This window comes from Chionomys nivalis, chromosome 8, assembly GCF_950005125.1.
Source record: "Chionomys nivalis chromosome 8, mChiNiv1.1, whole genome shotgun sequence".
Lineage (NCBI taxonomy): Eukaryota > Metazoa > Chordata > Mammalia > Rodentia > Cricetidae > Chionomys > Chionomys nivalis.
This window is the reverse complement of record NC_080093.1, coordinates 74,872,981-74,900,037: the sequence shown is the minus strand read 5'-3', so window position 1 is coordinate 74,900,037 and position 27,057 is coordinate 74,872,981. Positions and strand designations below refer to the sequence as shown.

At 48.0% G+C, this 27,057-nt stretch overlaps 1 protein-coding gene across 2 annotated transcripts in view; it reads right to left on the bottom strand.

Moving 5' to 3' along the window:
- Window positions 1-1,981: 1,981 nt before the first annotated feature.
- Cog7 (component of oligomeric golgi complex 7) overlaps window positions 1,982-27,057 on the bottom strand; it is a 67,340-nt gene continuing 42,264 nt past the window's right edge. The window contains exons 11-18 of one of the 2 annotated variants that reach the window (XR_009057614.1): window positions 26,814-26,879; window positions 22,472-22,658; window positions 20,954-21,094; window positions 14,265-14,348; window positions 12,966-13,080; window positions 7,522-7,665; window positions 5,304-5,520; window positions 1,982-5,243 (exon numbers count right to left, since the gene is read on the bottom strand). Coding sequence is in view for 1 of the 2 variants with exons in the window: in XM_057779735.1 (XP_057635718.1) it covers window positions 5,354-5,520; window positions 7,522-7,665; window positions 12,966-13,080; window positions 14,265-14,348; window positions 20,954-21,094; window positions 22,472-22,658; window positions 26,814-26,879 (904 nt within the window). In the remaining variant the exon portion in view is untranslated. Of the gene's footprint in view, window positions 5,521-7,521; window positions 7,666-12,965; window positions 13,081-14,264; window positions 14,349-20,953; window positions 21,095-22,471; window positions 22,659-26,813; window positions 26,880-27,057 lie in introns of both variants that reach the window. The other variant, XM_057779735.1, reaches the window with a different exon arrangement.

Below are 27,057 nucleotides of genomic sequence, written 5' to 3'. Positions count from 1 at the left end.
GCCTAGGGAGCCAAGAGCTCTTAGGCAGGCCAGCGGCCTGGGCCTGCTGCTCGAGCTTAGGAACTGTGCACTTCCTTCCACAGAATCCCAAAGCACTCGCCCGGGGGCCTCTGCAGTGGCACCCAGTCTGCTTCATTTGTTGCACACACAGAAAAAACTCAAACCGACTTACGCAAAATCAGTCATGCGGATGGAAGGCAGATAGATGCCTGTCATCCTGAACTTTGAAGCCTAAGGCAGAAGGATCTGAGTTCAAGACCAGTTTGGATTACATAGTGAGACTGTGTCAGGAAACCAAAACAAACAAACCATGTAAAACAAATAAACGCTCTCTAGTACCCCAAATGATTCCATCTCTGCTTCTGGGGACCTCTGGAGGTCTCTCTTAATGCCTGCTCCAGGCTGATACTCATTGGTCCCTGACTGGGCCATATGCCTATCTCTGAGCCAATCAGCATGGTCAATGAGCTGGATAAACTGCTCAGATTGGCAAACCCAATTTTATATGACCAGACCTGAAACCACCATTGCACCCAGTAAATCAGAGTCTGAGGGGAGTGGGGCCTGGTGCCTAGGGGTGCCAGACAAAACTCAGGTCACTCTGTTAAACTACAATTTCAGGGAGACAACAAATTGGTTTTGTAGGGTAATTATACCCATGCATTGGTTGGAATGTATTATATGAATAAGTCATTTGTTTCTTATTCAAGGAGCTCAGGCTACAGAGCCTGCTGTCTGAGGGTCTAGCCTGGTGGATAGAGATCAGCTGGGCTCCTGGGTCTGCCATCAAGGCCCCATTGCCACATCTGTGGAGGACACTGCCCACCTGTGTCAAGCTAGAAGCCCAGGGCCCAGCTAGATGCAGATGAAGTCACCTGGCATGCCCTAAGCAACAGCCATAGTACACCGGGCGCTTACACCATGTGCCAGATCCCACGCTGAGTACTTTATCATTTTAATAGTCATATTGTGTATGTGGTGTGGGCACGTCTGTGTGGTGTGCACACATGTGCATGTGAGTGCACATACATATGGAAGCCCAGAGTCGATGCCAGGCTTCTCCGTTGATTGCACTCTATCTTAGCTTTTTGAGATAGAGCATCTCACTGAGCCTGACGCTCATAGACTGGCTAGGCTGGCCAGCCAGAGTTCCAGGGATCTGCAACCTGGTTCCCTATCTCCAACCTACTATACAGGTACAGACCCAGGCCACTGTGCCCAGGTTTTGTTGTTTTTACGTGAGTTCTGGAGATCTGAACTCACACTCATGTGGCAAACACTTGACTGAGCGAAGTGTCTCCCTGGCCCTCCTGCCGGGTACTGTAGAATTCCCCTTTCATCCCATCCTCATAGCCTGGGAGCAGTAATACGCCATCTTAATTATTATTTGGGGTTTTTTTTTTTTTTTTTGAGATAGGGGTCTTACTATGTAGCCTTGGCTGGCCTAAAACTCCCTATGTAGACCAGGCTGGCCTTGAACTCAGAGATCTGCCTTTCTCTGCCTCCTGAGTTTTGGGACTAAGGGCATGCACCACCACACTTTGCTCATAACATCCTATTAAACAGGTAAGTAAATTGGGGCTTGAGGCAAAGACACCCACAATCACTACTCTAGTAAGTGACTGCATGGCTTGAAAAGCTCCTCTGAAACTCATAATGAAAATTAATATGCCTATCATATGCTGAGCTGGGAATGTAGCTCAGTGGTAGAGTGCCTGCCCAACACACGTTTCCATTCCCAGTACCAAAGCAAGCAAACAAAAAGACCCAGAAAGTACCCTGGGGATGGCATCTGGAGTCGTCACAATTGGGCGTTAAATAGAATTGAAGCTATCAGAGCGTGCATTACTAACTTTTATTTTTTTATTTACATTCCTCGTGTGTGTGTGTGTGTGTGTGTGTGTGTGTGTGTATGCGCGCGCATGTCACATCGAGTATAGCACGGAACTCATGTGCAGTCAGAGGATAACTTGCAGAAGTCAGTTCTCTCCTTCTATGATATGGTTTGCAGCCAGCGTCTCTGCCTCCCAAGCCACCTTGATGAGCTAGCTGCATTAATGGCTTCATAAGGGAGAGGAAGCTAAGTCTCACCACAGGCTGTTTCTGTCATGACATCTGAATGCTGACTCCTCAGTCTTGGATTTACCAACCTCCAGAACCTTGAGCTAAATAAACCTGTTTATTAGGAATTGGGAGTGGGGTTATTTCTTCTTTATGAGTGTTTTGGCTGTGTGTATGCCTGTGTGCCAGGTATGTGTAGTACCTCCAGGCCAGAAGAGGGCATCAGGTCCCTCTGGAACTAGAGGTATGGACAGTTGTGAGCAGCCATATGGGTGCTAGGGATCAAGCCCAGGTCATCTGGAAGAGCATCCAGTGTTTTTTTAACTGCTGAGCCATCTCTCCAGCCCTTGTTTTTTAAAACAGTGTCTCATATACCCCACTCTGTGACTGGGAATGGAAGACACCAACTAGCAGGCCTGGGAGAGTCCATAGAGGGAGAAGCCACTGACCCAGAAAAGGTTCTGCTCACAGACACCTTGGAGCCATCTGCAGATGTCTAAGACAGGAACCACCTCAGAACTGGCTTTCTGACCTCACTCTCAGGGGACGGTGAGGATCAGGTTCCATCATTAAGGTAGCTCTGGCCTGGCAGCCCAGCCACCCTGTGCCTGGTCTAGAAGAGTATTGTTCTATTCCTTCCAGGGAACCCATGGGCCTTTTTAGCACTGGGAACAGGTTGGGTCCACTTAAACCACCCAAGACAATGTATGAGTTCCACTTCATCTACAAAAGGGAAGCTCGGTGAAGAGACTATTAATGGACAATGAGCATGAACTTGCCACTTGTCATTGTCCCTACTGTTTCTCAATGACTCTTCAGGTGGTCTAAGAAAGAGCTGGGAACCAACATGGGGTCCTAGAATCTGGCACAAAGAGGGAGTGACTTTCCCAAGGATACACAGCTGGAGGCAGTAAAGTCTTAAATCCAGTCCCAGACTGTCCTAAACCTAACGCTTCTCACCAGCTCCAGTCACCACAGGTGTGACTACCAGCAGTAGCTGTGACGTCCACGCTTCCAGGTGTGACTCCTGCCAAGGACAGTCTACGATCAACCTTAGGGCAAGGTCGCAGCTGATGCTGTTGTCCAGCCAAACTAGTTCCCAAGGTATAAGGAGAGTCTCAGTGAGACGGCCTGGCCTCATAGGTGTGGTGCACCACTCCGCAGGCTGGCACAAGCAGGCTGACCTGCTGGGATTAAGTGTCCCCACACCGCGTGCCTCCCAGAGCATGTGTCACCTAGGTCACGCACCTCCCACACAGTGCAGTAAGAAAGCAGCCTGGCATTGGATTAACAGTGTAGATACTAGGGCCACCAGGCCTATTCTAAACTCTAGCTTGCCACAAGACAGTTGGTTGGCATGGGAAGACCTCAAACCTCTCTAGATTAGAGATAACAGCCTATGCCTTCCCAAGGCTGTGGTGGGCTTCTTTGAGAGACCCCAGCAAGTAACGCTTCACCCCATGGGACCCTGGCTGAGCTTAACTCTGACAAGCAGCCCTCTCAGAGGCTGTAGCCCCTCCCACTTTCCTTGCTGAGAAACAGCCTACTTCAGCCAGGAGTGGTTGTGTCTGCCCTTAACCCCAGCACTTGGGAAGTCGAGGCAGGAAGATGGCGAGTTTGAGGCTAGCACTGGCTACAGAGTGAACAAGAAGTCAGACTTGGTGGCACAGGCCAGCTCCTTGAGAGGCTGAGCAAGGACAGTCACACATCCAAGGCTTGTCCGGGTTATATAACAAGTTTGGATCAGCCTGGACAACTTTGTAAGACATCACCTCAAACTAAATAAAAAGGGCCGGGACACAGCTCAATGAGAGTGCTTGCCTATTTCTCTCAAGGCTGTGATTAGATCCCGGTGACACTAAATGATAAATAAGCAGCTTTGTTCAGGGCAGCCATCTGCTCAGCCCAGAGGATGAATCCTGGCTGCTCCAATCAGTATTTCCCTATCCGATTTGCCCTTCTGGGAATCCCTGAAGATAGTTTTGTCATCCCAGCGAGAGCTATGCGCCTGGCAGCTAGTGGACAGAGCCAGGCTAATGTAGAGCACGGATTCCCAGCAGAGTTACTTGACTCAAAATGCTGCAAGGACCAAGCCTTAGGAATACTGAAGCAAGTCCTGTTCCCCACTTTCCCAGCACCCCTTGCAGCTGGAGCCATACCTCTGACCAAGAAATAGTCACTAGGGGCTGTGGAGCACCGGTCTAGTAGAAGGGAGAACCACGTCTCTCTAAGCCATCCCATGGGCTCCCCTGAACACAGGTGTGACAGTCACACTGCCAGAGTCACCTATGAGCACTGGCAAAGATCCCTACTCTGTCCAGGCTGCTGGATCCCCCGCCCTCTGGCTTCTCATCGTGGAAAAAATAATTCCTCTTGGCTCAAGTCATTCAGGCAATATTATTTTCTGTTACATATAAGCCAAACAGCCTTGACAAGTACAGATGCAATAGACCAAAAAGGTTTTTAAAGGGGGGTGTGTGTGTAAAATTTGCATCATCCTGTAAATTTAAAAAAAAAAAAAAAGGAAACATGAAACCAAAATTCTCACACAGCCTGGAAGATCCTATGATTTGGCCCCATCCCTCTCTAACCTGAATGCCTGCTGCCCTGCTCTCCAGCCACCCTGGATGGACTTGGCCTCTGCACTTGCTCTGGCCCTTCCTGCTGGGAATCCCCCTTGCTCCCCACTGCAGAGCTGCCCCCAGCCGCTGGATGCCCACCTCCTCCCACCTGGCAGGATCTTCCCAGCACTGCGCCTCTGCCTTCTGGTCTACCACAGTATCAGCTGTGGCCTTGCCCTAAGGTTGATTGTAACTATCCTTGGCCCCTTCAGAGCCCTACCTTCCTCAGTGTTCTCAGGCCCTGCTCAGCATGCAGCACTGCGAGCAATCAGAGGTCACCAGAGAAGATGGAAACAGCCTTTGCCCCACTGCAGTGTTTATTAAAGATAAGTTATTTTTAAAAACCATCTGAAGACTCCTTTCTGATAAATAATACATTACTTCTCATTTACACCCTTCTCCTTGTAAACACTGGGTCTCACACTAGCCCTGAATGACCTCAAACTCACAGCAATCCTCCTGTCTCAGCCTCCCAAGGATTGCAGACATGCACCACCACACCTGCCTTATAAGAAGTGAAAGCATTTTCCACATACAAGGAATGCCCCATCACTGGTAGAGGCCGAGAATGAACCATTCTGAGAGTCACCAAGGCTTCAGTCCCTGTCCTGTCCTGGAGAGGCCCTGCCCTTCAGGCTCTGACCCTGTCCTGGACCGTCTTCTCAGAGTTGTCAGTAATTTACACCACGCATGGTGGCCACCGTGGCTGCAAGGCGACGTGGCAGGCCTTTGCTGATCTGTCTGTATTCCTCAGGCTTGGCCTTCAAAAGTGTCACAATGTTCTGGAGGGTACGCGATGGCTGCAGGCCCAGCGCATCCATCACATTGATTAGGTAGTCTGTGGGCAAAAAAGGGACAGGGTCAGCGGGGCAGTACATGGAGCCCCCAAGGCCTTCCCAAATTCTGGGTGCTTGCTCCCCTCCTTCAGCTGCAGGCAGTGGGTATGATCTGAGCCCTGGAATTCTAGTTTAATGAAGAACCAGCCAGCATTGCCAGCTCCCCCTCCCACATCCCTCCAGCACCAGTGTAAAGGCAGCTGGCCTCCCCCATCTAACCCCCAGCATATTCTCCAGCAGGTGGAGAAGCAAAGGGGGGTGGGGGGGACATGGGCTTGCTGAACACCCAAAGCTGCCCGCTAGGAAGCTCATACTGAACATGAGACTGGTGTCAGAGGTGGTGGCCTGGTATCATGCATCTCACCCCTGAGAACTAGTTAATGCAGATTTATTAGCCCGAACCCAGTTCAAATAGTGCACGATGGTGAAGAAAGACCTCTGGCTGGGCATGGTGGGGACACATCTTTAGCACTCGAAAGGCAGGGGTAGGTGCAGCTCTGAGTTTGAGGACAGCCAGCCTACATAGTGAGTTCTAGGCCAGCCAGGGCCACATAGTAAGACCCTGTCTAGAGACAGACAGACAGACAGACAGACAGAGAAGTCCTAGATTCTAACCATCTGACAGCACTGTCTGAATGGAAAACACCAGCTGCAGCCAGGAGTGCCACTCTTTACCAGCCCTGCCCATGTAGTTGGTACCCACCAGGCAGCAGAGATGGATATGAAATGGGACAGAGACCTTTAAAGTATCTGTCGTGTTGGAGGGATCACTGCATAGGCATGTCATGCCTCCTTCCTCCTCTTTCTACTCAGAAGGCCTAGATGAGGGATTGCTACTTGGGTTCACCCCTTCTCTGTCTAGACCTAAACTCCAGGGCAGCTCAGGCTCTTCCTTGCCAGGCCCAGCTCAATGGCAAAACCAGGAGGCCTCAGTCTGCCATCATAGTCTGGCCAGCAGTATTTTATGTTGTTGTTTGAATGCTTAATTTGAATGCCTCCCACTCAACGTTCAGCATCCTTCCCAGTCCTTAACCTCACTTCCTTATGCTCAGTGGATGAGGAAACACTCTAACCCTGCTGTGTACTATCGTTAGCACTACAGCTGGCACACAGTGGTCAAGCAATTCTGAGTGAGCAGGGAGGGGAGAAGAGGAATCAAGGACCACTGAACTCCAGGCAATCCTAGCATCTCATGGCCCACCACCACCACTGCCCCACTCCAGATGGCTCCTCTGTGCTCTCGCCAGTACCAGTTGGGCATATGACAAAGGGCAACTGAATTTCCTTATCCATCTCTGAAAGACAGGTGGTGCCTCTGGGAAGAGCCACAGACAGACTGAAATGAGCAGGGTGAGGGACTCAGGGCAGCTGGATTATAGGCTGGCCCCATCACTAACCACTGTGGAACCCCAAGGGTTGAACCTTGCTTCTAATTCTTCATCAGCAAACAAACAGAAGTGGGACCTGGCTCAACCCTAGTCACCCAGGTCACAGCTGAGATGGGTCACGGGGGAGCTGATTGTTAAGGTTCCTCCACCCTCTCTCCAGACCACTTAAAACCCCAGGAGAAGGGAGTGAGGAAGCCATGTCCTCTGACCTGGGGCAGGATAGCATTCTGATGGGGACCATAGAGGAACCTAGGATGTGGCCTTGTCATACAATATCACCTACCTACAGGATTGCATAACACAATGAATGCATGCTTGCTTCAGTGCATGCATTCATGGTATGCAGTAAGCACTCCATAAACGTTAGGTACGTTAGTAATTACTATGTCAGTGAGTAGAAGACTAGGTAGGGCTATGCTGTCTCGCTCACTCCAGTGCATCTCACCAAAGCCCCCTTAATGGTTCTCCACCTCCATGGCCTTCCAGAATCCCTTTTATACAGCTCACGGTCAACCCCAGAATTGAAATTAGGAGAAACTTAGGGGTAACGTTCCTGGAGACCAAGAGGGAAGTCAAACTTACTTCTCTTCTCCTGCCCAATCCATGGGCACTTACCAATGTCTGTAGCCAGCTGTTTGGTAGAGTGTGGGGTCACCTCTGGGATCTGGAGAATCACATCACAATAGGTCTGCATGGTGGCTCTGGCAATGGAGCCCAGCCAGTTGTCAGCCATATTGTCCAACTCAGGCAGTTCATCCCCTGAAGTGGAAAGGTCAGAGAAATATAAAATCTGCTCAGAAAAAAATCACCTCTTAGTGCCCTGGCTCCCAGTAAATGGTATATGCCCTAATGTGCAGGGAGCTAATGGGTCAGAAACATGGGGAACAGAACAAGGAACCTATGGGTCCACTGACTGACCAGGGACAAGGAGAGCTCAGAAAAGGAGTCGATCCGGTACGGCTAAACAAGACCCCACAAGCCGAGGAACTAAATCAAGCCATAGAGGTCAGGACTTCTGCAGGCAGAAGAGGACCCTAAAGTGATGAGAGTCTCTAGGCAAAGCTAGAGGTAGGCACTGAGGGTTCAAAGAGGTAATGCATAAGACAGGGACCATGGGGGAACCAAGACTGAGCCTCAGAACAACACCACCCCGGAGAGGTGAGGGCCCTGGGCTCTCTCTCATGTTCCACATGCACAGAGAGAAACAGGAGCCCTGGTTTCATGAAACTGCTGTAGCAGCCACAGTCATAATAATGTACGGAAAAGAGAAGTGGAAGACAAACACCAAAGCTGGAATCTCAGAAGACAGCTGTGCCGGTGGGATGAGGAGGCCAAAGGGAGCACTGCATGAGCACAGGGGACCACAGTGAGCACCGCATGAGCACAGGGGACCACAGTGAGCACCACATGAGTACAGGGGACCACAGTGAGCACTGCATGAGCACAGGGGACCACAGTGAGCACCACATGAGTACAGGGGACCACAGTGAGCACCACATGAGCACAGGGGACCACAGTGAGCACCACATGAGTACAGGGGACCACAGTGAGCACTGCATGAGCACAGGGGACCACAGTGAGCACCACATGAGTACAGGGGACCACAGTGAGCACCACGAGTAGAGGGGACCACAGTGAGCACTGCATGAGCACTGGGGACCAAAGGGAGCACTGCATGAGCACAGGGGACCACAGTGAGCACCGCATGAGCACAGGGGACCACAGTGAGCACCACATGAGTACAGGGGACCACAGTGAGCACTGCATGAGTACAGGGGACCACAGTGAGCACTGCATGAGCACTGGGGACCACAGTGAGCACTGCATGAGCACAGGGGACCACAGTGAGCACTGCATGAGCACAGGGGACCACAGTGAGCACTGCATGAGCACAGGGGACAAGGGGCAGTTTCTCGGGAGTCATACAAGTCCTAATGTACCACTTCCTACTGGGTCTGGGCAGCTCTGATTGCGCTCAGTATACTCCAGGCATGAAGGAAGAGGCTCATAAGCACGGCAAAGCCAGCAAAGGCCATTCAGACATTTGTACCAGAACTGAATCGAGTTCTCTCAGCTCAGACTGCTGCAGAGACAAATGGGCCACATGCCAAATACACAGAAGGGAAGAGTGTTCTGAATGGAGAGCATACAAATTGTTTTAAAGTTAGTGCTCAGGAGAGAGCTAGGATGGTGGCTCAGCAGTCAAGAGCACTTGATGCTCTTACAAGGCACCTACATACATGTGGTGTACAGACACAGAAACAGCTAAAACACTCATATACACAAAGTAAACATTTTTTAAAAAGTGCCCAAAATGACTGGAGACCTAGCTTAGGGTGTTGAGTGATTCAAATGAACCAGGTCCTGAGTGTGATCATGGTGGCACATGCCTGTCATCACAGCACTTGGGAGGATCAAGAGCTGAAGGTCATCAATGGCTACGTGGAGTTTGTGGCCTGCCTAGGCTACACAATGCCCAGTCTCAAATAAATAAGCAAACATATGAGTAAATAAATATCACCCATGAATGAAACTCATTTTCAACAAGAGCTATATAATGATAATAACTTTTAGTAATAATAATAAATAAAAATTTTCAAGCAAAAAGTGGTGTCATGTGTGCAAGACTACCCTACATTTGAGCCAGTCTAAACTACTTTGAGAATACCAGGGCAGTCATGTGACCCTATGCCCAGGTAAGCAGGTCCATTGGTACTGGGTTTTTTTTTTTTTGTTTTGTTATGGTTTGGTTTCTGAGACAGGATCTATATCTTGGAACTTGATAAGTAACCCAGGCAATCTCAAACTTGTGATCCTCCAGCCCCATCTAGTTCCTTAAATCTGCAATGTTAAAATGCTAGACATGAAAGCCAGGCATAATAATGTACACTTCTAATCCTAGTATTCAGGAGGCAGAGGCAAGCAGATCTCTGTGAGTTCGAATCTAGACTAGTCTACATAATAAGTTCTAGGATAGCCAGGGCTATATTATATAGAGAGACCTATTTCAAAAACAAACAAACAAAAGCTAAGAACAGTCAGATTATATATGAATGTGCACTGTACACTTCTTTCCTATTTTCTACATGTTTAATTTTTTAGGGGTGGCAAGATGAATCAGGGCTTGACAAGCCTGAGGACCTAAATTCAACCCCTGGATCCCATAGTGGGAGGAGAGAACTGACTGCTACAAGTTGTCCTCTGACCTCCACATGTGCACTGTGGGACACATGAGTGTGTGCACACATGTACACGCATGTACACATACACACACACACTACTCCCCTCAACAAAACATAAATATTTTGGCTGGGAATGCAGCTCAGTGATAAAAACTTACACATCATGTTCAAGGCCCTAGATTCAATCCCAGCACCATCAAAAAAAAAGGAAGAGAGAGAGAGAGGGAGGGAGGAAGGAAGGAAGGGAGGGAGGGAGGGAGGGAGGGAGGAAGGAAGGGAGGGAGGGAGGGAGGGAGGGAGGAAGGAAGGAAGGAAGGAAGGAAGGAAGGAAGGAAGGAAGGGGAAGGGAAGGGAAGGAAGGAAGGAAGGGAAGGGAAGGAAATGGCAACACATATTGCTGGGCATGGTGGTGCACATCTTTAATCCTAACAGTAGGGAGCTGGAGGCAGGAGGATCAGGAGCTTAAGGCCATCCTTGACTACATAGCAAGTATAAGGCCAGCCTGGGCTACATGAGTCCTGTTTCAAAACAACAAACAAAACCAAAATATCTGGATTAATGTTGATACTGTCACATTGTTAATTGTCATATTGAAATTTCCTCTGGTGAGGCCATCCTAACTGCGCACAAACAGTAAATGGTCAGTAAACATCTGTGATGGGCCTGAGGGAGTGAGTACAGATATCACCAATGTCCTAGAGGAGCAAGACACTGTCTTCCTGCTGCAGTATAGCAGGCAGTCCACACAGCAGTTGTATGAAGGACACAAGGAAGAGAAAGACACCTGAGATTTATGTAGATACTCGAGCAAAGTAGGTAAGTAGAATAGAAAAAAAGCCAGAGCAGCTCTTAAGGCTGGATGCTGAGTTCATCTGTATGAAATTCCTAGGAAAACAAGATTGAGGTTCTAAATTTACAAGGTATATTAAGAGCTGAGGGATGTGGCTCAGTGGCAGAGGAATGCTCAGAAATGCACAGCCCTGAGTTGGATCCTCAGCCTCAAAAAGTTAAACAAAGGGGGCAAAACTAGGTCGGAATGTATTGTATGAGAGAAGAATTTATTTCAAAAGAAAAGCTAGGTAAACATATAAATGAAAAAGCATGTTAGTAAACAAAGATAAAAATGATGCACACGCATCACGGGCCCTCAGAGATTAGCACCACTTTGGGGCATGCCTCGTTTCACACACAACAGAGAAATATATTCTCAGGGCTGCGAGATGGCAGAGGTTAAGAGTACTTACTGCTCTTGCAGAGAACCCAGGTTTAATTCCCAGCATCCATCCAGTGTTTCACAACTATCCATAACCTCAACTGAGGGGATCTGATTGATGCCTTCTTTAAACTTCAAGGGTACCTGCACTCATGAGCACATACTCACACACAGACACACACACAGACACATATCCACACACAGACACACACAAACACACAGACACATACCCACACACAAACACAAACACACAGACACATACCCACACACAGACACACAAAAACACATTAAAAAATAACCTTAAAAGAACTATATTCTAGATTTTAGAAAAATGTGGGCATTTAAAAATACAGTGAAGCCGGGCGGTGGTGGCGCACGCCTTTAATCCCAGCACTCGGGAGGCAGAGGCAGGCGGATCTCTGTGAGTTCGAGACCAGCCCTGGTCTACAAGAGCTAGTTCCAGGACAGACTCCAAAACCACAGAGAAACCCTGTCTCGAAAAACCAAAAAAAAAAAAAAAATACAGTGAAAACAGCTAAATGTCCTTAATACACCTCACCCCCTGTCTAGAGCAGTGATTGCACCCTCCTTAATATGCACTTCCCTAGACCTGTTTTTTTGGAGGGGGTTGTTTTAATAATTTTTTGAGAATTTCATACTGAATGCTGTATTTACACGCCTCCAATTCCTCCCATCTCTCTCCCATTCCTTTTTAAATTCATAATTATTGTCTCTGTCTCTGTCTCCCTCTCTCTCTCTCACACACACACAACTATTAAGTCATTTACTGTTGCTCATATGTGCTTGAGTTACAGGCTGACCACTTGGGATCTAGATTTATTTTGAGTGCTTTCACAGAAAAAGGCATGAGATAGGGAAAAGTAAGTATTAGTTCACACCTCATTTTTTTTCCTTAATGTTTCTGAAGATCTTATCTGTTAAGTGCTAATTCTTTTTAATGAAGAAAATAGACAAGTTATGAAGACATCTCTGGTGGTTTGAATGAGAATAGCCCCCACAGGCTCCTAAATTTGAGTGCTTAGCCCCAGATGGTGGAAGTGTTTGAGAACGAATAGGAGGTGTGGGCTTGCTAGAGGATGGGCTTTGAGGTTTTAAAAGTCTGTGTCATTCTGAGTTAGCTCTCTCTCTCTGACTCATGGTTACTGCCTCAGCATGTAAGCTCTCAGTTACTGCTCCAGCACCATGCCTGCCTGTTGTCATGCTCCTCACTGTGATGGTCATGGACTCTAGCTCTCTGGAAACCATGAGTTCCCGAATTAAATGCTTCTTTTATATGTTGCATTGGCACACATACACACACACACACTCACACACACACTCACATATGGGTTTTGTTTGGTTTTGCTTTCTTTTGATTGTTTTTTGAAATAGGTCTTATTCTATAGTCCAGGTTAGTCTGGGATTTACTATGTAGCCCAAGCTGGCCTCACACTTACAGTGGTCCTCCTGCCTCGTCTCCTACTTGCTAAGATAAAAAGGCATGAACCACCAACTCAGCTTTTCTATTCTATATTTGATGACTACATCCCTGGTTGTTTAGAGAGAGATTTATGGCTGGTGAGGTGTTAAGATGGAGCCATAAGCCCCATATGGCGCCCACTGTTCCCTGGACAGCAGGTGCTATGGCTTCCTAGTTCTCTCACCTTGCTCAGGAGGAAATGGTAGCTTCCCAGCATGCAAGGCCAGCTCTAATGCGGAGTCCTCTTGAGTCACAAATGGCTCGAGATTCAAGGGCAGGGACATGATGTACTGCCCAATCTGAAACGAAAGAAAGCACTTTCAGCTTGACACTGACGCACCTAGCTAATTCCTTGGAAGGTTCGCTTAGGAGACAACTGCTAGCCCTGGGGCGGGTGCCCATGCGAGGTAATACTAGGTATGGCAATCCTCAGGAGCAACCGCTAAGGGCCGGGGAGAGCTCCGCCAGCGAAGCACTGCTGCTCAAGTTCTTCCCGCAGCACCCATGCAAAAAGCCAGGTTTTTTGGGGCATGCCTATAGTCCCTGGGCTGAGAAGACAACAGGCGAATCCCTGGGGCTGGCAGGCTCTAGGTCCCAGTGAGAGACTGTCTCAAAAACAAGCTGGCTAGCTGGCCTCTCCATGCACACTCCTTACACACACACACAAAGAGAGAGAGAGAGAGAGAGAGAGAGAGAGAGAGAGAGAGAGAGAGAGAGAGAGAGAGAGAGGCCTGCTCCACCCTGTAGATACACTCTTCTCAAAAGTGGCTTCAATGTCCTGAGGTGTCCAGCAACACCTACTTCAATGAGGCAGTGGGTACCAAAGAACTTGGTGAGATTAAAAGCAGTGTGTAAAGTTGAGTCTCATTACTGCTCACAGAAAAAGTCCACTAAGGGACTAATGCCAGCAAGTGTCCTGTCACTTGGACTAGCACCTGGTTCTGTTTCTCCCCCTCCAAGATGGCTTAGCCAGGAGAAAGAAGAGGCTATACTTGGAAGTTGCCATTCACAACTACAGTCCAGAGAGAAAATTCCATTGTAATTTCATGCACTAGAAAACAAAGACGGCCGAAGTTAGTGGTGCAGAATCACGAGAGGGAAACTTGTAAGGCATTTGGGCCGAGCCCACAGCCAATATAGTGCTTATCACAAGCACTTCCTTCTATTACAATTCACAGCTGTGTTTTATAGCAGGCATGGAATAGAAAATAATTTGACCACCTGTTCCTTGATTTTCCAAGTCACAATTTCTAAGTGGATTCAATTCTGACACCTGCAGGGGTCACACTGGAAGAGTGGGGCAAGTGTGAGTGTCTTAGCATCTGGAATCACTGATGGCTCGCTGCATTTGCCCAGGATCTGAATGAAGACGATTCCAGACCAGGTCCACACAGCACAAACTGTGTGACGACTGCCCTGAGGGAATCAGAAGTGGGTTGTGAAAGGCAAAGGCCACCTTGGAGTGCACCCGAGAAGCTCTTACATTACTGATGTACTCGAGAGGCGTGAGGCTGAAGGCAGGCAGATCATCGGTCAGGGTTTCGCCAATGCCCGCTGTGTTCCAGCTCTGGAAGAAGAGAGGAAGCAATTAGTACATGCTACCAGGCAGCCTCAGAAGGTACACTGTGACGGTACATAGAGAGCTCATGGCCTTCTGGAAGTCATCCATGGTCAGAGCTGACCTGGAGGCCTGATGCCACTCAGCAAGACAGGGACACCTCTTCAACCTTCTGGAAGACCTCATAAGATGAAACTCTCCAGCTCCCAGCCTACGTAGGCACACTTATCTTCTCAGCACAGCCACCTGATGAAGACTGGTCACTTCTGTATATCTTGCTAGCAACACGAAATGAGTTAGGTGGCCCTGAGTCTGCGCTTATATGATGGGGTCACCATGCAAAAAATAAGGGACTGAATACAGGTGGCTCCACTAACCTTGGCCTTTGGAACTCAAAAGAAGATGGGAACCCCAGAGACTGTATGAGAACTGTCCCTCCTGGGAGGGAGGCCCAGTAAGCCCTGTGCTGCACAGAACACCCCAACCTCACTCACCAAGGCCACTCTGCCTCGAGTGAGGATGCACTGCCTCCTCCGTGTAGCTCTGGACTGACCCAGAGCTGACGAAATCTTCCATCTCTGGGGTCTCCCTCTGTAGAGGGAGGGCCTCAGCCCCCATGCAGCTATTTCAAGCGGAAACATCTCTGTCATTGCTGCATGAGTTTCCTGGCAACCCGTGAGCCGCTCCGTCAGCACACACGTGCCCACAGCCTTATCTTGGCACATCTTTCAAGGAAGCCCAGCTTCTTGATTCCAGCCTGGAGAACAAGGCCCTTCCTGGCTGACCTCCAGGAGTAACCCTCGAGGTCACAGGGAAGCTGCTCTCAGCAGCCACCTGGTGCCCAATTCTTTAAGCAGCGTTCTGGGAACGGAATGACCAAGCTAGCCCAGGGCTCCTGACCCAAGCTGAGTGTCAACAGGCCTCTGAGTACCACTGCCAACTCCATCCAGTCTCTGTTTCTCTTCCTGCCAGGGCCTCAGCCCTTTCTGTTTTCTAGGCTCCTTGTTCTTGTTTGAGAATCTTTTTACTCAACTATCCCACCTGCCCCCCAATTAACTCCCCATACACTATTTTATTTATTTATTTATTTACTTGAGATGGGGTCTTATAAATCCCAGGTTGGACTTAAATTTACTACATAGCCAAGGCTGGCCCTGATCTCCTGATCCTCCCAAGTATTTGGTTTATAAATACATCACTATGTGGTGTTGGATTAAACCCCAAACTCCACGAATGCTAGGAAAGCACTCTGTCAATATTCCTATATCCTTTGCTCCAAACCCACTTTAAAGAGCCAGCCCGCCGGGCGGTGGTGGCACAGCCGGGCGGTGGTGGTGCACACCTTTAATCCCAGCACTTGGGAGGCAGAGGCAGGCAGATCTGTTTGAGTTCGAGGCCAGCCTGGTCTACAAGAGCTAGTTCCGGGACAGGAACCAAAAGCTACGGAGAAACCCTGTCTCGAAAATTAAAAAAAAAAAAAAAGAGCCAGCCCACCCACCCACACTTACTGTAGTGGTTCAAGTAGAAATGGCCTGTATGTTTAGTCCCCAACTGATAAACTATTTGAGAGGAATTAAAGAGATTAAAGAAGAATGAAATTGTTAAAGAAAGTGTGTCATTGGGGGGTTAGATTTTGAGGTTACAAAAGCCCATGCCAGGTCAGTTCTTCACCTGATGCTTGTGGATTAGGCAATGTTCTCAGCTAATGCTCCAGAACTAAGCCTGCTTGCATGCCCCATGCTCCTTGCCATGACGGACTAACCCTCCTAAACTACAAGCAAGCCCCCATTAAATATTTTCTTTTAGAAGAGTTGCCTTGGTCATGGTGTCACTTCATAGCAATAGAACAGTGACTAAAGTCAGGCGGTGGTGGCACGCCTTTAATCCCAGCACTCAGGAGGCAGGCGGATCTCTGTGAGTTCAAGGCCAGCCTGCTCTACAGACTGAGTTCCAGGATAGGCTCCAAAGGCACAGAGAAACCCTATCTCAAAAAACAAAACAAACAAAAGAGAACAGTGACTAAGACACTTACCTAGTACCCGTAATGTTCAGTCCCACGCTAGTCTTTGCCCTTGTTCTCAGAAGCTACTGAGGTAGCAAGACAGCTGAATGCCCCAGCCCTCCCTACCTCATCCCCTCAGCCTGTTCCCTGCTCTGTCTTGTATATGCACAGAGATAGGCTGGCACTGAGGGTTCGGTGTGAGATACCAGAGTTCAGAGATACGAGAGGCCAGGGAAGGATCAGCCACAGGATGCAGGCGAGCGTGGAGTTACAGAAGTGAGGATGGAAAGAGAATGAACAGCTCTGCACACCAGCCTAGGAACAGGGGCCATATTCAACAAATAGCTTTCTAGGGGTGAGCTGGGCAGGAAGAGGACAGCAAGGAAAGAAGGGAGAAAAAAGAGAGAGGGAGGAGGAGAAAGGGAAGCCAGTGTCACTGTGCAGGACTCTGGCTTCCAATCCAAATAGTGACATTTATAAGACAACTGAAAGTCAGAACACAGACGAGTAATGTTGAGAAACTATTCCAGGGGCTGGAGAGACAGCTCAGCAGGAAGAATGCTCTCCGTCCACGCCTGAGTTTGATCCCTGGAACTCAATAAAGGTGGAAGAAGAGAAATGACTCCACCAAGTTGTTCTGTGGCCTCAACATACTGAGTTTAGCACACTTGTCTGCATTACACAGGTATCACACACACATACATACACATATACATACATACACAGTAATAACAATAATAACAATAATAATAATATCCTTCCTAGACCCCTTATTTGAGATGAAGCAGGGTGCTCCAGAGCTGGTCATTGTGAAAACAGGATGAGTGTCCCATCCTCCTCTCTCTACTCTGCATGTGTAAGAATTCCTATAATAAAAAGCCTTTAAACCTGGACATGGTAGCATACGCCTTGAATCCCAGCACTCTGGAGGTGAAAGCACACAAGTCTCTTTAAGTCTAAGGCTAGCCTGGTCTACATAGTGAGTTCTGGGCCAGTCAGAGCTACATAGTGAGACTTTGTCTTAAAAAGTAAATAAATAGGGGCTGGAGAGATGGCTCAGAGGTTAAGAGCATTGACTGTTCTTCCAAAGGTCCTGAGATCAATTCCCAGCAACCACATGATGGCTCACAACCATCTGTAATGAGATCCGGTCCCCTCTTCTGGCCTGCAGGTGTACATGCAGTCAGAAAACTGTATACATAATAAAGTCTTTTTTAAAAAGTAAATAAATAGTTATATGAAATAAAATAAAGGAGATTCTCAGATTGGCCCTGGGGAGCCACGGGAAGGCTAGGAGATGGTAGCAGAGCAGTGCTCTGTGAGGCTGCACGCGGCAACCTCTCTGAGGGAAACTGGGAGTGAGCAGTGTTAAGAAGATGGTGGAAACATGAACGGGCAGTAGCCATGAAGCAGACAGTCCCAGAGTGACAGTATGGAGGAGGACAGGGTGAGAAATGACACAGAACAAAGAGCAGCACCGCCACCACCCCTCAGGTGCTCAAGTGCTCTGAGGTGGAGAAAGCCTTCTGAGAGGAAGCAAGAAAAGCCTCAGGAAAATGGGGGGGTGGGGGGCAAAAGGGGGTGTGTCCAGAAAAGGGTCAGGATGGAGAGGAAGCAAGAAGAGCCTCAGGAGAATGCGGGCGGGCGGGCGGGCGGGGGAGGGGCATGCTTAGAAAAGGCTCAGGATGGAATGGCCTGAACTGGGACACTCTCAGAAAGCAGGCAAGTAAGGCTCACTTGAAGAGGGCAACGCGGAAATGGTGTAGATTATTTCTTAATCATTCAAGATTTATTTAAGCTGCCCTTCAAAAGGGCTTTTCTACTCATCTGTCAGCAGGTAATACAGATAAACGTCAATAACCTATTATGAATTGAACATAGTGTTGGTTAATAGTCTTAAAATACAAAGGGGCAATATGATTTACCAACCAACGCTCAATACAAACATCAGTGACCAGGGTTTTCTTTTCAAATCCTCCAGGCCCAAGTGTTTGCCTTTGTATTGTGTGCTGGATGCTGGCTCCCACACAAGTCTTTCTAATCTCCAAAGCTACCCTGGTCTATCCCAGTGTCCCAGCAGTGTGGGAAAGCCTGAACCAAAAGTGGGGATTCCAGCAACTGGGCTATGAATCAGTTAGGAACTCGAAAGCAGAGGTGGAGACGAGAGACAGGTGGGAGCCTTTTTCAGTCTGGAACTAAGACCGACAGCTTAAACTATGACAAAATAAAACAGTAAGAGCACAGGCCAGCCAGACGCTCAGGGGTGAAACGCTTGCTGTGAGAGCCTGGAGTCTCCCTGCTGCACTTAGTTCCCTTCCATTTTAGTTAAGTCCGAATAAGACTTAATCTGTTAATCTATACTCAAACCTTTGTATTTGGCTTGGTTTAGTTTTTGAGCTAAAGTCTCACTACATAGCCTATGGCTGTCGTGGAGCTCACTTTGTAGCCCAGGTTAGCCTTGAATTCATAGAGATCCACCCCCCTGCCACCGCCTTCTGAGTGCTGGGATCAAAGGAGTATGACGCACTTTTAAAGATAACATACTATAACTGCATGTGCCATTTAGATCCTTTTCTATGACATTTGCCCAGCCTGAGACACACTTGAGTAAGCAGGTCATAGGGTTGCATGCGATCAAATGTTTACACTCAGATTTTAGATGTGACATTTTAAAGGGATTTGCTGTACTTTTCACTCTGCATTTTCCAGTATTAAGTGTTTCTGAAAAATGAATATGCCTATGACTTTTATTTTAAAGACTTTCTCTTAGGAAATGAGAAGCACAGCTAAGGGGAGGTGCATGCCTGAAACCCAGCTTTAGGAAGCTGACAGGAGGCTCATGAGTGTGTGATTAGCTTTGGGTGACCTTGTCTCAAAAAGCAAATGTGGGGGGGTGGGTGCCTGGAGAGATGTCTCAGCAGTCAAGAGCACTTGCTGCTCTTGCAGAGGACTCAGGTTCAGTTCCCAACACCCAAATGATGGTGCAAACGATCTGCAACTCCAGTTCCATGGGATCCAGTACCATCTTCTGACCTCTGTGACTACTGCACACTCATAGCACTTGCATATAAACACACTTATACACATAAAATAAAAGTAAATTTCAAATATATATATAAACATAAATATATGTGTTTATTTTATTATATATATACATGTATATATGTTTTCTGATATATATCAGATGTATATATTACACATATATATTTATAATATATATACCAAAATACAGACTCACAGAAAGGAAGAAAACTATCATTTACTAAACATCCACTCTGTGGTGATGCTATGCTCAAATCTGCCATACACTATCCATAGGACGGTAACTACTGTGTCCACATAGCTCACAGAAGGCTGAGGAAGCAGCCCCTGAGCACCTGGCCTCCAGCGTCTCTGTTGCCGCTCTCTGCAGTGCTGCTCAGTGCTGGAAGCTCAAACTCCACCTAGAGTTGACACCCCCAAATCTCACAGAGTGAAAATCAGAGTCCCAGCATGGAATCAAAACCATGCATTTAAACAGAGTCATTTTATGGACAGAGATTTTAGACCCACAGAGGGGCTGAGACTTGACCAAGGCTATACAGGGGCTCTTCACGCAATTTCTAGAGGGCAGCAGACAGCCACAGCCTTGTAACTATGCCATGCAAGTTCTTGCCGTTTCCTAAAGTATCTGTATAACTGGCGCTTTCCCAAACAACTATCTCCCACAAAAGTAGAACCTGGACAGACTGGGGGAGGGGGTGCTGGAGAGACAATTGACCAGGGTCCTGTCCTGCCTAGTAACCCAAAAGAAAGCAATGGGATCTGAACTAGGGAGAGACAGAACAAGTAGAGAGATGTGACTACTGGGCAGCTCCTCCTAAAGCAACTGGGACAAGCAGAGAAGGGAAAGAGGGCATGGGGCAGTGAGACGTCTCTGAAACAGGCACACAGGACGTTTCGCGGAAAGAAAGCAGCAGCTCAGAGCTGGGTGCGTGTCTGCCAACCCAGCACCACCCAACTAAGGAGAAGGGTCAAGGTCAGTCAGGGCAACAGAGCCAGTGAGAAAGCAAAAAAGGCAGAAACAGGATGGAGGCAGATAAGGCATTCTCCTGCCCAAGAGCCAGAACTGCTCCCCTGGCAGGACCGTCCAACATCAGAAGGCAGGAGCTCTTGACCTGCGCGTCACAGCAGCACACAACCTCCCTTATGCCGGAGAGGGCAGAAAAGGCCTGCCAGCGGGAAAGGCAGACAAGCAATACTGACATTCTTCAGAAAGTTGGCATGACAGCATACACTTGCAGTCACAGCACTTGGAGGCTGAGGCAGATGGATGTTGAGTTTCAGGCCAGCCTGAGCTCCATGGTGAGACTCTGTCTCAAATAATGACAACTCATCATCATCATCATCACCACCACTGCCATCACATGAAATGGCCTCTTGATATAGTGTCTCAGTAACTGCAATTAAGATGAGGAGCTCGTGCCAAGAAGACTGAAATGACAAAGTAACTGCCATCCTCAACAGCACCTGTTGGCTCCTGCACCTCACAGCAGGGAGGGAAGAGATCCTGGCACAGGCTGAGCATACGCACGACCTGGGAGCACAGACACTGCAGTCGGGGGGAACTCACATCCATCCTGGAAACGAGCAGTAGCTGCTGTTTGATGCGCAGGAAAACCGAGTCGAAAGCCAGCTGGTGGGCCTGCTGGTTCAGCCGGGTCAGGGCTGTGCGGGATGCAGATAGCAGGTTGTGATTACTGGACCCCTTCTCCTGAGAGGAAAAGGCAAAGACAGTTAAGCCCCCAAACGAGGTCGTCAGCTGGTCGGAAGTGCTGAAGAGTAACTGAGTGGGGCATAGTGAACAGTTTCTAAAACAGTGGTCCCAATCCTGACCATGCCCCTCTTCCTGCAAAAAGGCTGACTGGAAGACTCACAAGCTCCAAAACACCAAACCCATGAGGACTGATTTCCCAGGTGACTCTGATGCATTTGTCCCAACATAAGTTATGTTTTTACAGTTTAGTAAAACCTAACTTGTAACCATCCCTTGGGGACTAAGGACGAGCAAGAGAGGTCATGGCCTCACATATAAGGAAGAGTGATGGGCAAAACTCTGATTCCCAGAGAGGTCAGGTCAGTTACTCTTGGCTGAAAGCCAGAGCATGAACAACCTGTGTGAGTCTGGGAATCCATACAGCCTGAGAAAATACAGGGATGGAAAATGTAACCTTAGTTCTTGTGATTATAAATGGACCGATTACAACAGACATAAATCAGATTAGCAATAAAGATAAACAGAGTTGGCTTAACTTAATCTCAGAAGCATGGATGAATGAGCTTACAGAATTGCTTTAAGAAGTGTGTTTGTCAAGCTCAAAAGCAGCCAGTGGTGGGCCAAGGTGGAGAGATGGGGAGACTTTGGGGAAACAACAGCAGGGCCTCAACGCACAATTCACCCCAGCACTGCACCCGTCAGGAGAGGCGCAGACTGCATCTGGTGGAATGAGACCACATCTCTCGAGGAGGAGTGTTCTGACCACATGCCCAAGGTCCTCTTACAACCCTGTGGGCGCGCCTGGAGCTAGCTGACTCACTTACAACCCTGTGGGGCATGCCTGGAGCTGGCTGACTCACTCCATTTGCTGGGAAGCCCTTTTGTCACTGGATCCAAGGGACCTAAAGCTCAAAGCCAAGGTCAACTTCCTGCAGACAGACTAAGGCTTCGAAGACTATCCAGATCCACCCCCAAAATGCTCCTCTTTCCATGTCTACTCTAACTGCAGACAGTATACATCTGAGCCTCTGGCTGCTGCTCAGGACGGGGGACTGTCGCTACCAGGGGGACCAAGGGCTCCCACTTCCACAGTCTCATAGACAAGTTCATCTCTGAACTGAGCAACAGTAAGCTTCCTGGACAATCCTCAAGCCTGGCTTTCATCCATAAAAAGACCCATCCACCCAACTCCTACAGCTTTATCTCAGCAAGTTCCACCCCAGTGGCCGTTACTAGCTCCTTAAAACCTCACACACAGGAGACAGAGAGGTGAAGGGAGGGCCTGCAAACGGAGCCAGAAAACCTGTCACCAGGGGACAGTGAGTGACAAGGAAAGGTTTCATTTGTGAGAATGCTGCTGCTCTGATCTCATACCTTGAGGGTATAAAGTATTTCCATTAAACTGGCATATTCAGCAGGGTTATCTTTCTGGAGGTAATTATATTCCTGCCATGGGTTCTTGGCAGGGCTCTTCTTTTCTGTCAAGATGCTGTCTTGAAAACCTGTCAGGCTCCGAGGGCTGTAGGAGTCAGACAGATACTTCCCCGCTGTGGACAGGATCCTGAAAGGAAAGGGGTAAGCATTGTACCCTGAGTCGGCTGTACCGAGCTTCCATCACAACACTCCTATGGCTCTTCCTAAATGTCGAACACCCTCATGAAGTAGACAGAATTAAGGTCTGTTTTATAAGGAAATGAAGACACCCTTCTTCATTTAAGAATGAGCTTGGCCTCAGGTGCAGAAAAGAAGCCAGGGTTAACACTAAAAATCAACTTTAATCAGATTTAACACTCAGGCCACCTCAAGATCCCATCTTGTTGCTATGACAGAGAGCCTGCTCACGGGCAGCACTTAGCTTGCTGCCATCTGGAACACTGTTCACTTCCTCACTCCATGGGCATCATGGAGTGGAAGAGTCAAATGCCTGCAGGAGCCATGGGCTAACTGCATACGTTCCCCATACACCGAACTACAATGTTGGTATTCATTGGCACACCACAAAGTTTAGTTATGTGGCTTGGATGCTCCTGGGAGACCTAAAGAGAGAAGCTGGCACTTTCCAGAGTCTTCAAGAAAGATGCCTCAGGGAGCGTCTCTGTGATAATCCACCTGCAGTACTTCTGTGGAGTTGAGTCTTTACGAACAAGGACTGGCGCTGGAAACACTCTTCCCCCTTCGCCCAAGCTTGCCTTTCGGCCTCCACAGTTGAATGTGCACAGAATTGTGGGAAAAGAAAAGGTACTGTGACAACCCGAAATGCAGCTAACTTCCTGACCCTGCCCCCCCTTTCAAATATTTCTTATGAAAGCAATTGCTTTGGACATGCCAAGTTTTAGACTACACTTATTTATTAAAAAACAGGCCCCTGAGCTGGGCAGGGTAGCATATACCTGAAATTCCAGTCAGTACTCAGGAGGTTGAGGCAGGAGAATTACAAGTTTGAAGCAAGCCTATACCCTATCTCAAGAAAATAAAACAAATGCAGGCATGGCGACATATGCCTTTAATCCCAGCAACTAGAGGCAGACAGTGGTGGGTCTCTGTGACTTCCAGGTCAGCCAGGGATATACAGTGAGACCCTGTCTTAAAAATAAAAAGGAAAGAAAAGAAATGAAGAATACGGCAGTCTCCCACACTTGCTGAACACTGTAGACAGGGGCTTCCTCGGAAACCCCTGTACACTCAAGCTGCTCCCCACCTCCTCCCTGAGGCACAAGCTGTTGTTCCCATTTCTTAAGCCCATCAGCAATTTGGTTGCCTCCTTTGTCTGTCTGGGAAACTGTGGCCTATCCCTGACCACCTCCCTTCAATGTCCCCATCAGGTCTGGATTGAAGAAGGACTCTGCTTCCCTACCCCTTCCCTTCTTTGCGCCACCTCATCCATCCCAGCTAACAGAGCAATCCTTCTAAAAGGCAAGTCTGATTCTGTCTTTTTTCCAGAAGCAACCTCAAATCTCCAGGATAAAAGGACAACATGCAGAAGCCGATCCCTCACAGCCTCGCACTGTCTCTCCGCACTCACACACCTGCCTTACAGGCTCACTATGCAATGCTCTCCCCCTGAGTGTGTCCCTCAGGAAGTCCCCAAGCACTGGGCCTTTGCTGCTAGCAATCTCTTGCCTCTGCTGTGCACCTACCAGAGGTTTTCCTCACATCTCCTACAGAATAGTAACAACAGAATAAAGTGGCTTCATTGCCCAACCATCGCACCCAGCACAGTGCCTGGCACATGACAGGGGTCCAACAGCTGTGTGTGAGGTATCTGCGGCTACACGTGTGTAACCAGACCCTCCTCTCTTCCTTGGAATTACAGTATTATATATTTCCATCTCAGGTAGCCCATGGAAATCCAGCCTCCCTGGTTTAGCTTGCCATGCAAGCCAAAGAAAACAAGGCATGCTAGAAACGTTTTCTGTAGCAAAGACTATAGTTTAAAGTGTCCATGAGCTTAATTTCAACTTCAGAGAACTAATGGCATCTGCTCTTCGCCTCATCTCCACACAGACATCACTAGATGCTCATCACTAGTGATGACTGCTCTTTGCCTCATCTCCACACAGACATCACTAGATGCTCATTACTAGTGATGACTGCTCTTTGCCTCATCTCCATAGGGACATCACTAGTTGTTCGTCACTAATGATGACTTGAGCCCAGAGAAATGAGTACTTAATTTCCCCTCACTGCAGTGGCCTCTACGGCTCAGCTGGGAATACTGAAGAGGTGAACAGTCTTAACTCTCAAGCTCAAAGACTAATGGAGGCCAGCTGTGCCAATGTGCCTGAAGAACACAGCAAGTGCACACCTGGAAGGAAGGTTATAATTTCACCTATTTCCTCAACTCATTCCCCTTCAAGACAAGCTATTTCTCTCTTAGCCCTAGAAGCCTGTACATTTACACTGAATTCCTAAAACCCAACTGTTCATTTGAACTACCCTACAAGAACCTTAAAAATGTAGATACTCTTCCAGCCACAAGAAGTTGGGGGGAAAAATGAGATACTCCTAGACTTACAATCAGACTGAGATCCAATAATCCTCACAAGTTAAAAACATCCTAAAGTCCTCAACTTCCTAGGCTCCTAGCTTACCAACACTAGAGACAGAGAGCTGTAGGGTGGCAGACACTGCCCTGCACTGTAAGAAAGGATCATGTCCCAAACAGTGCTAGTCTAGAAAAGACCAAAATTTGAAACACATTTTTCTCCTGAATGTACCAGGGTGTAGCCAAAGCATCATAAACAGAAGCATTATATGTCAGGGATGTTTGCTTCTGTGTTCTAAAGGAAAGTGGTGAGCACCAGGAAGGTACAGAGAAGTCACAGTAATCTCCCCGTATCTCACCCAAGTCATCCAAGAAAAAAGTGTTACCCAGTTCCGTTTTACACAACCCATAACCCTTTGCAAAGAGACCTTAAAAGTGACAGTCAATGTCACCAGTGTCTGCTCTGCCTTGTCGTGTGCCCGCTCTTGGGGAGTGGCTCTGCTGGAGTCTGGGTTCTAAGGTGAGATAGATGGGAGATCAGATAAGCTTTACAGGGCGGCTGCCACACACCAATCAGTGCCCCAGATGGGAACACAGATGGTGACTGTCCCCAGGCTCAGTGCTTCCAGGATGACATTGCCTCTTTCGGAGGCTGTGTGGTCTCTCACTGAAGCAGAGCTAGCCTTTTAGCTTCCCTCTGGCTGCAGCCTGCAACATAAGTTCATCCCCATAGCCACCAGTCCTCACTCACCTTCCTAACCAAGGCCGTCCTGACCCTTTGGAAGGCAAAAGAGTAAGGAAAGTTACCATGTCCTGAAGAGGAGTGATGTCTAACACATATTCAAAGCAATGCCAGTGTAAGGACAGACAAACAGAAGTGTAGGAACAATACTTAAACATTCTGATGACAACAGAGTTAAAATCAACGCCTCTCTCAACTAGGTATGGTGGTGCGTGACTTTAATCCCAACCCCAGAACTTGGGAGGTACAGGCAAATGGACCTCTGAGTTCAAGGTCAGTTGGTCTACACAGTGAGTTTCAGGATAGCTTGGGCTATATAGTAAAGACTTTTCTAAACACATACACACACATACTCATTAAATAACAGTTAAACAACAACCACCCCCCACACCAGGCTCTTTAACTCCCACAGAATAAAGGAACAAGGAAGCTGGGAAGCTTGGTAGGGAAATGTCTGGATGGAGCAATGATGGATCACATATAAAGCCCTGGCAATATACGAGGAGAAACAGGAGGATAATATGTATTTTTCTTAGAGTAGACTCTAAAATTCTCCTTTGATTCTTACCTCTTGAAGCCTAGATTTCTACCCCAGAACTTGGACTGCAGGCTACGTGGGTTAATTTCTATACTCTGGGCTTGTCTGGGGGCCTTAGTCACCACTTGTAACATGGTCTCTGAGGAAATTTATTTCGAGCCCAATAACTGACTGTAAGTAGAAGCCTAACCCACATATAATTGGAAAAGAATGTCTACTACTTCCTCCTCTGGACCGGTGCCTCCATATCTAAGCAGATTTATGTGACTACTGCCAACTAGGATGAGCCTTGCCCTTTTAGGTGTTCAATAAATGTTTAATGATGACAGTAATGATACCTTGTCCTCCAGCCCTGTGGCTTTCAGATTCTGTCCCTGTACTGGATCAAACACCACCCACCAAGAACCCCAGGGAATGAAGGGCGAGGAGATCAAGGATGTCCCCCTCCTACCTGTTTGCAAGCTGCTGCTCGAAGTCCCCACACTGGCGCAAGAGCTCTCCACAGGTGGCTATGATCCTAAACAGAACAGAAAGTACTTGAGCCCCAGTGCTACCAGGCATGCCAGCGCTTACAGGACAAACAGTCTCATTCATAAAATCTCCAGCTATTTGCTCCTTCTGATGGCACTGAGTTTCCAGAAAAGTGTAAACCCGTCACTGCCTCCCTGAAATGTTTCATCAAATATAATGAATGT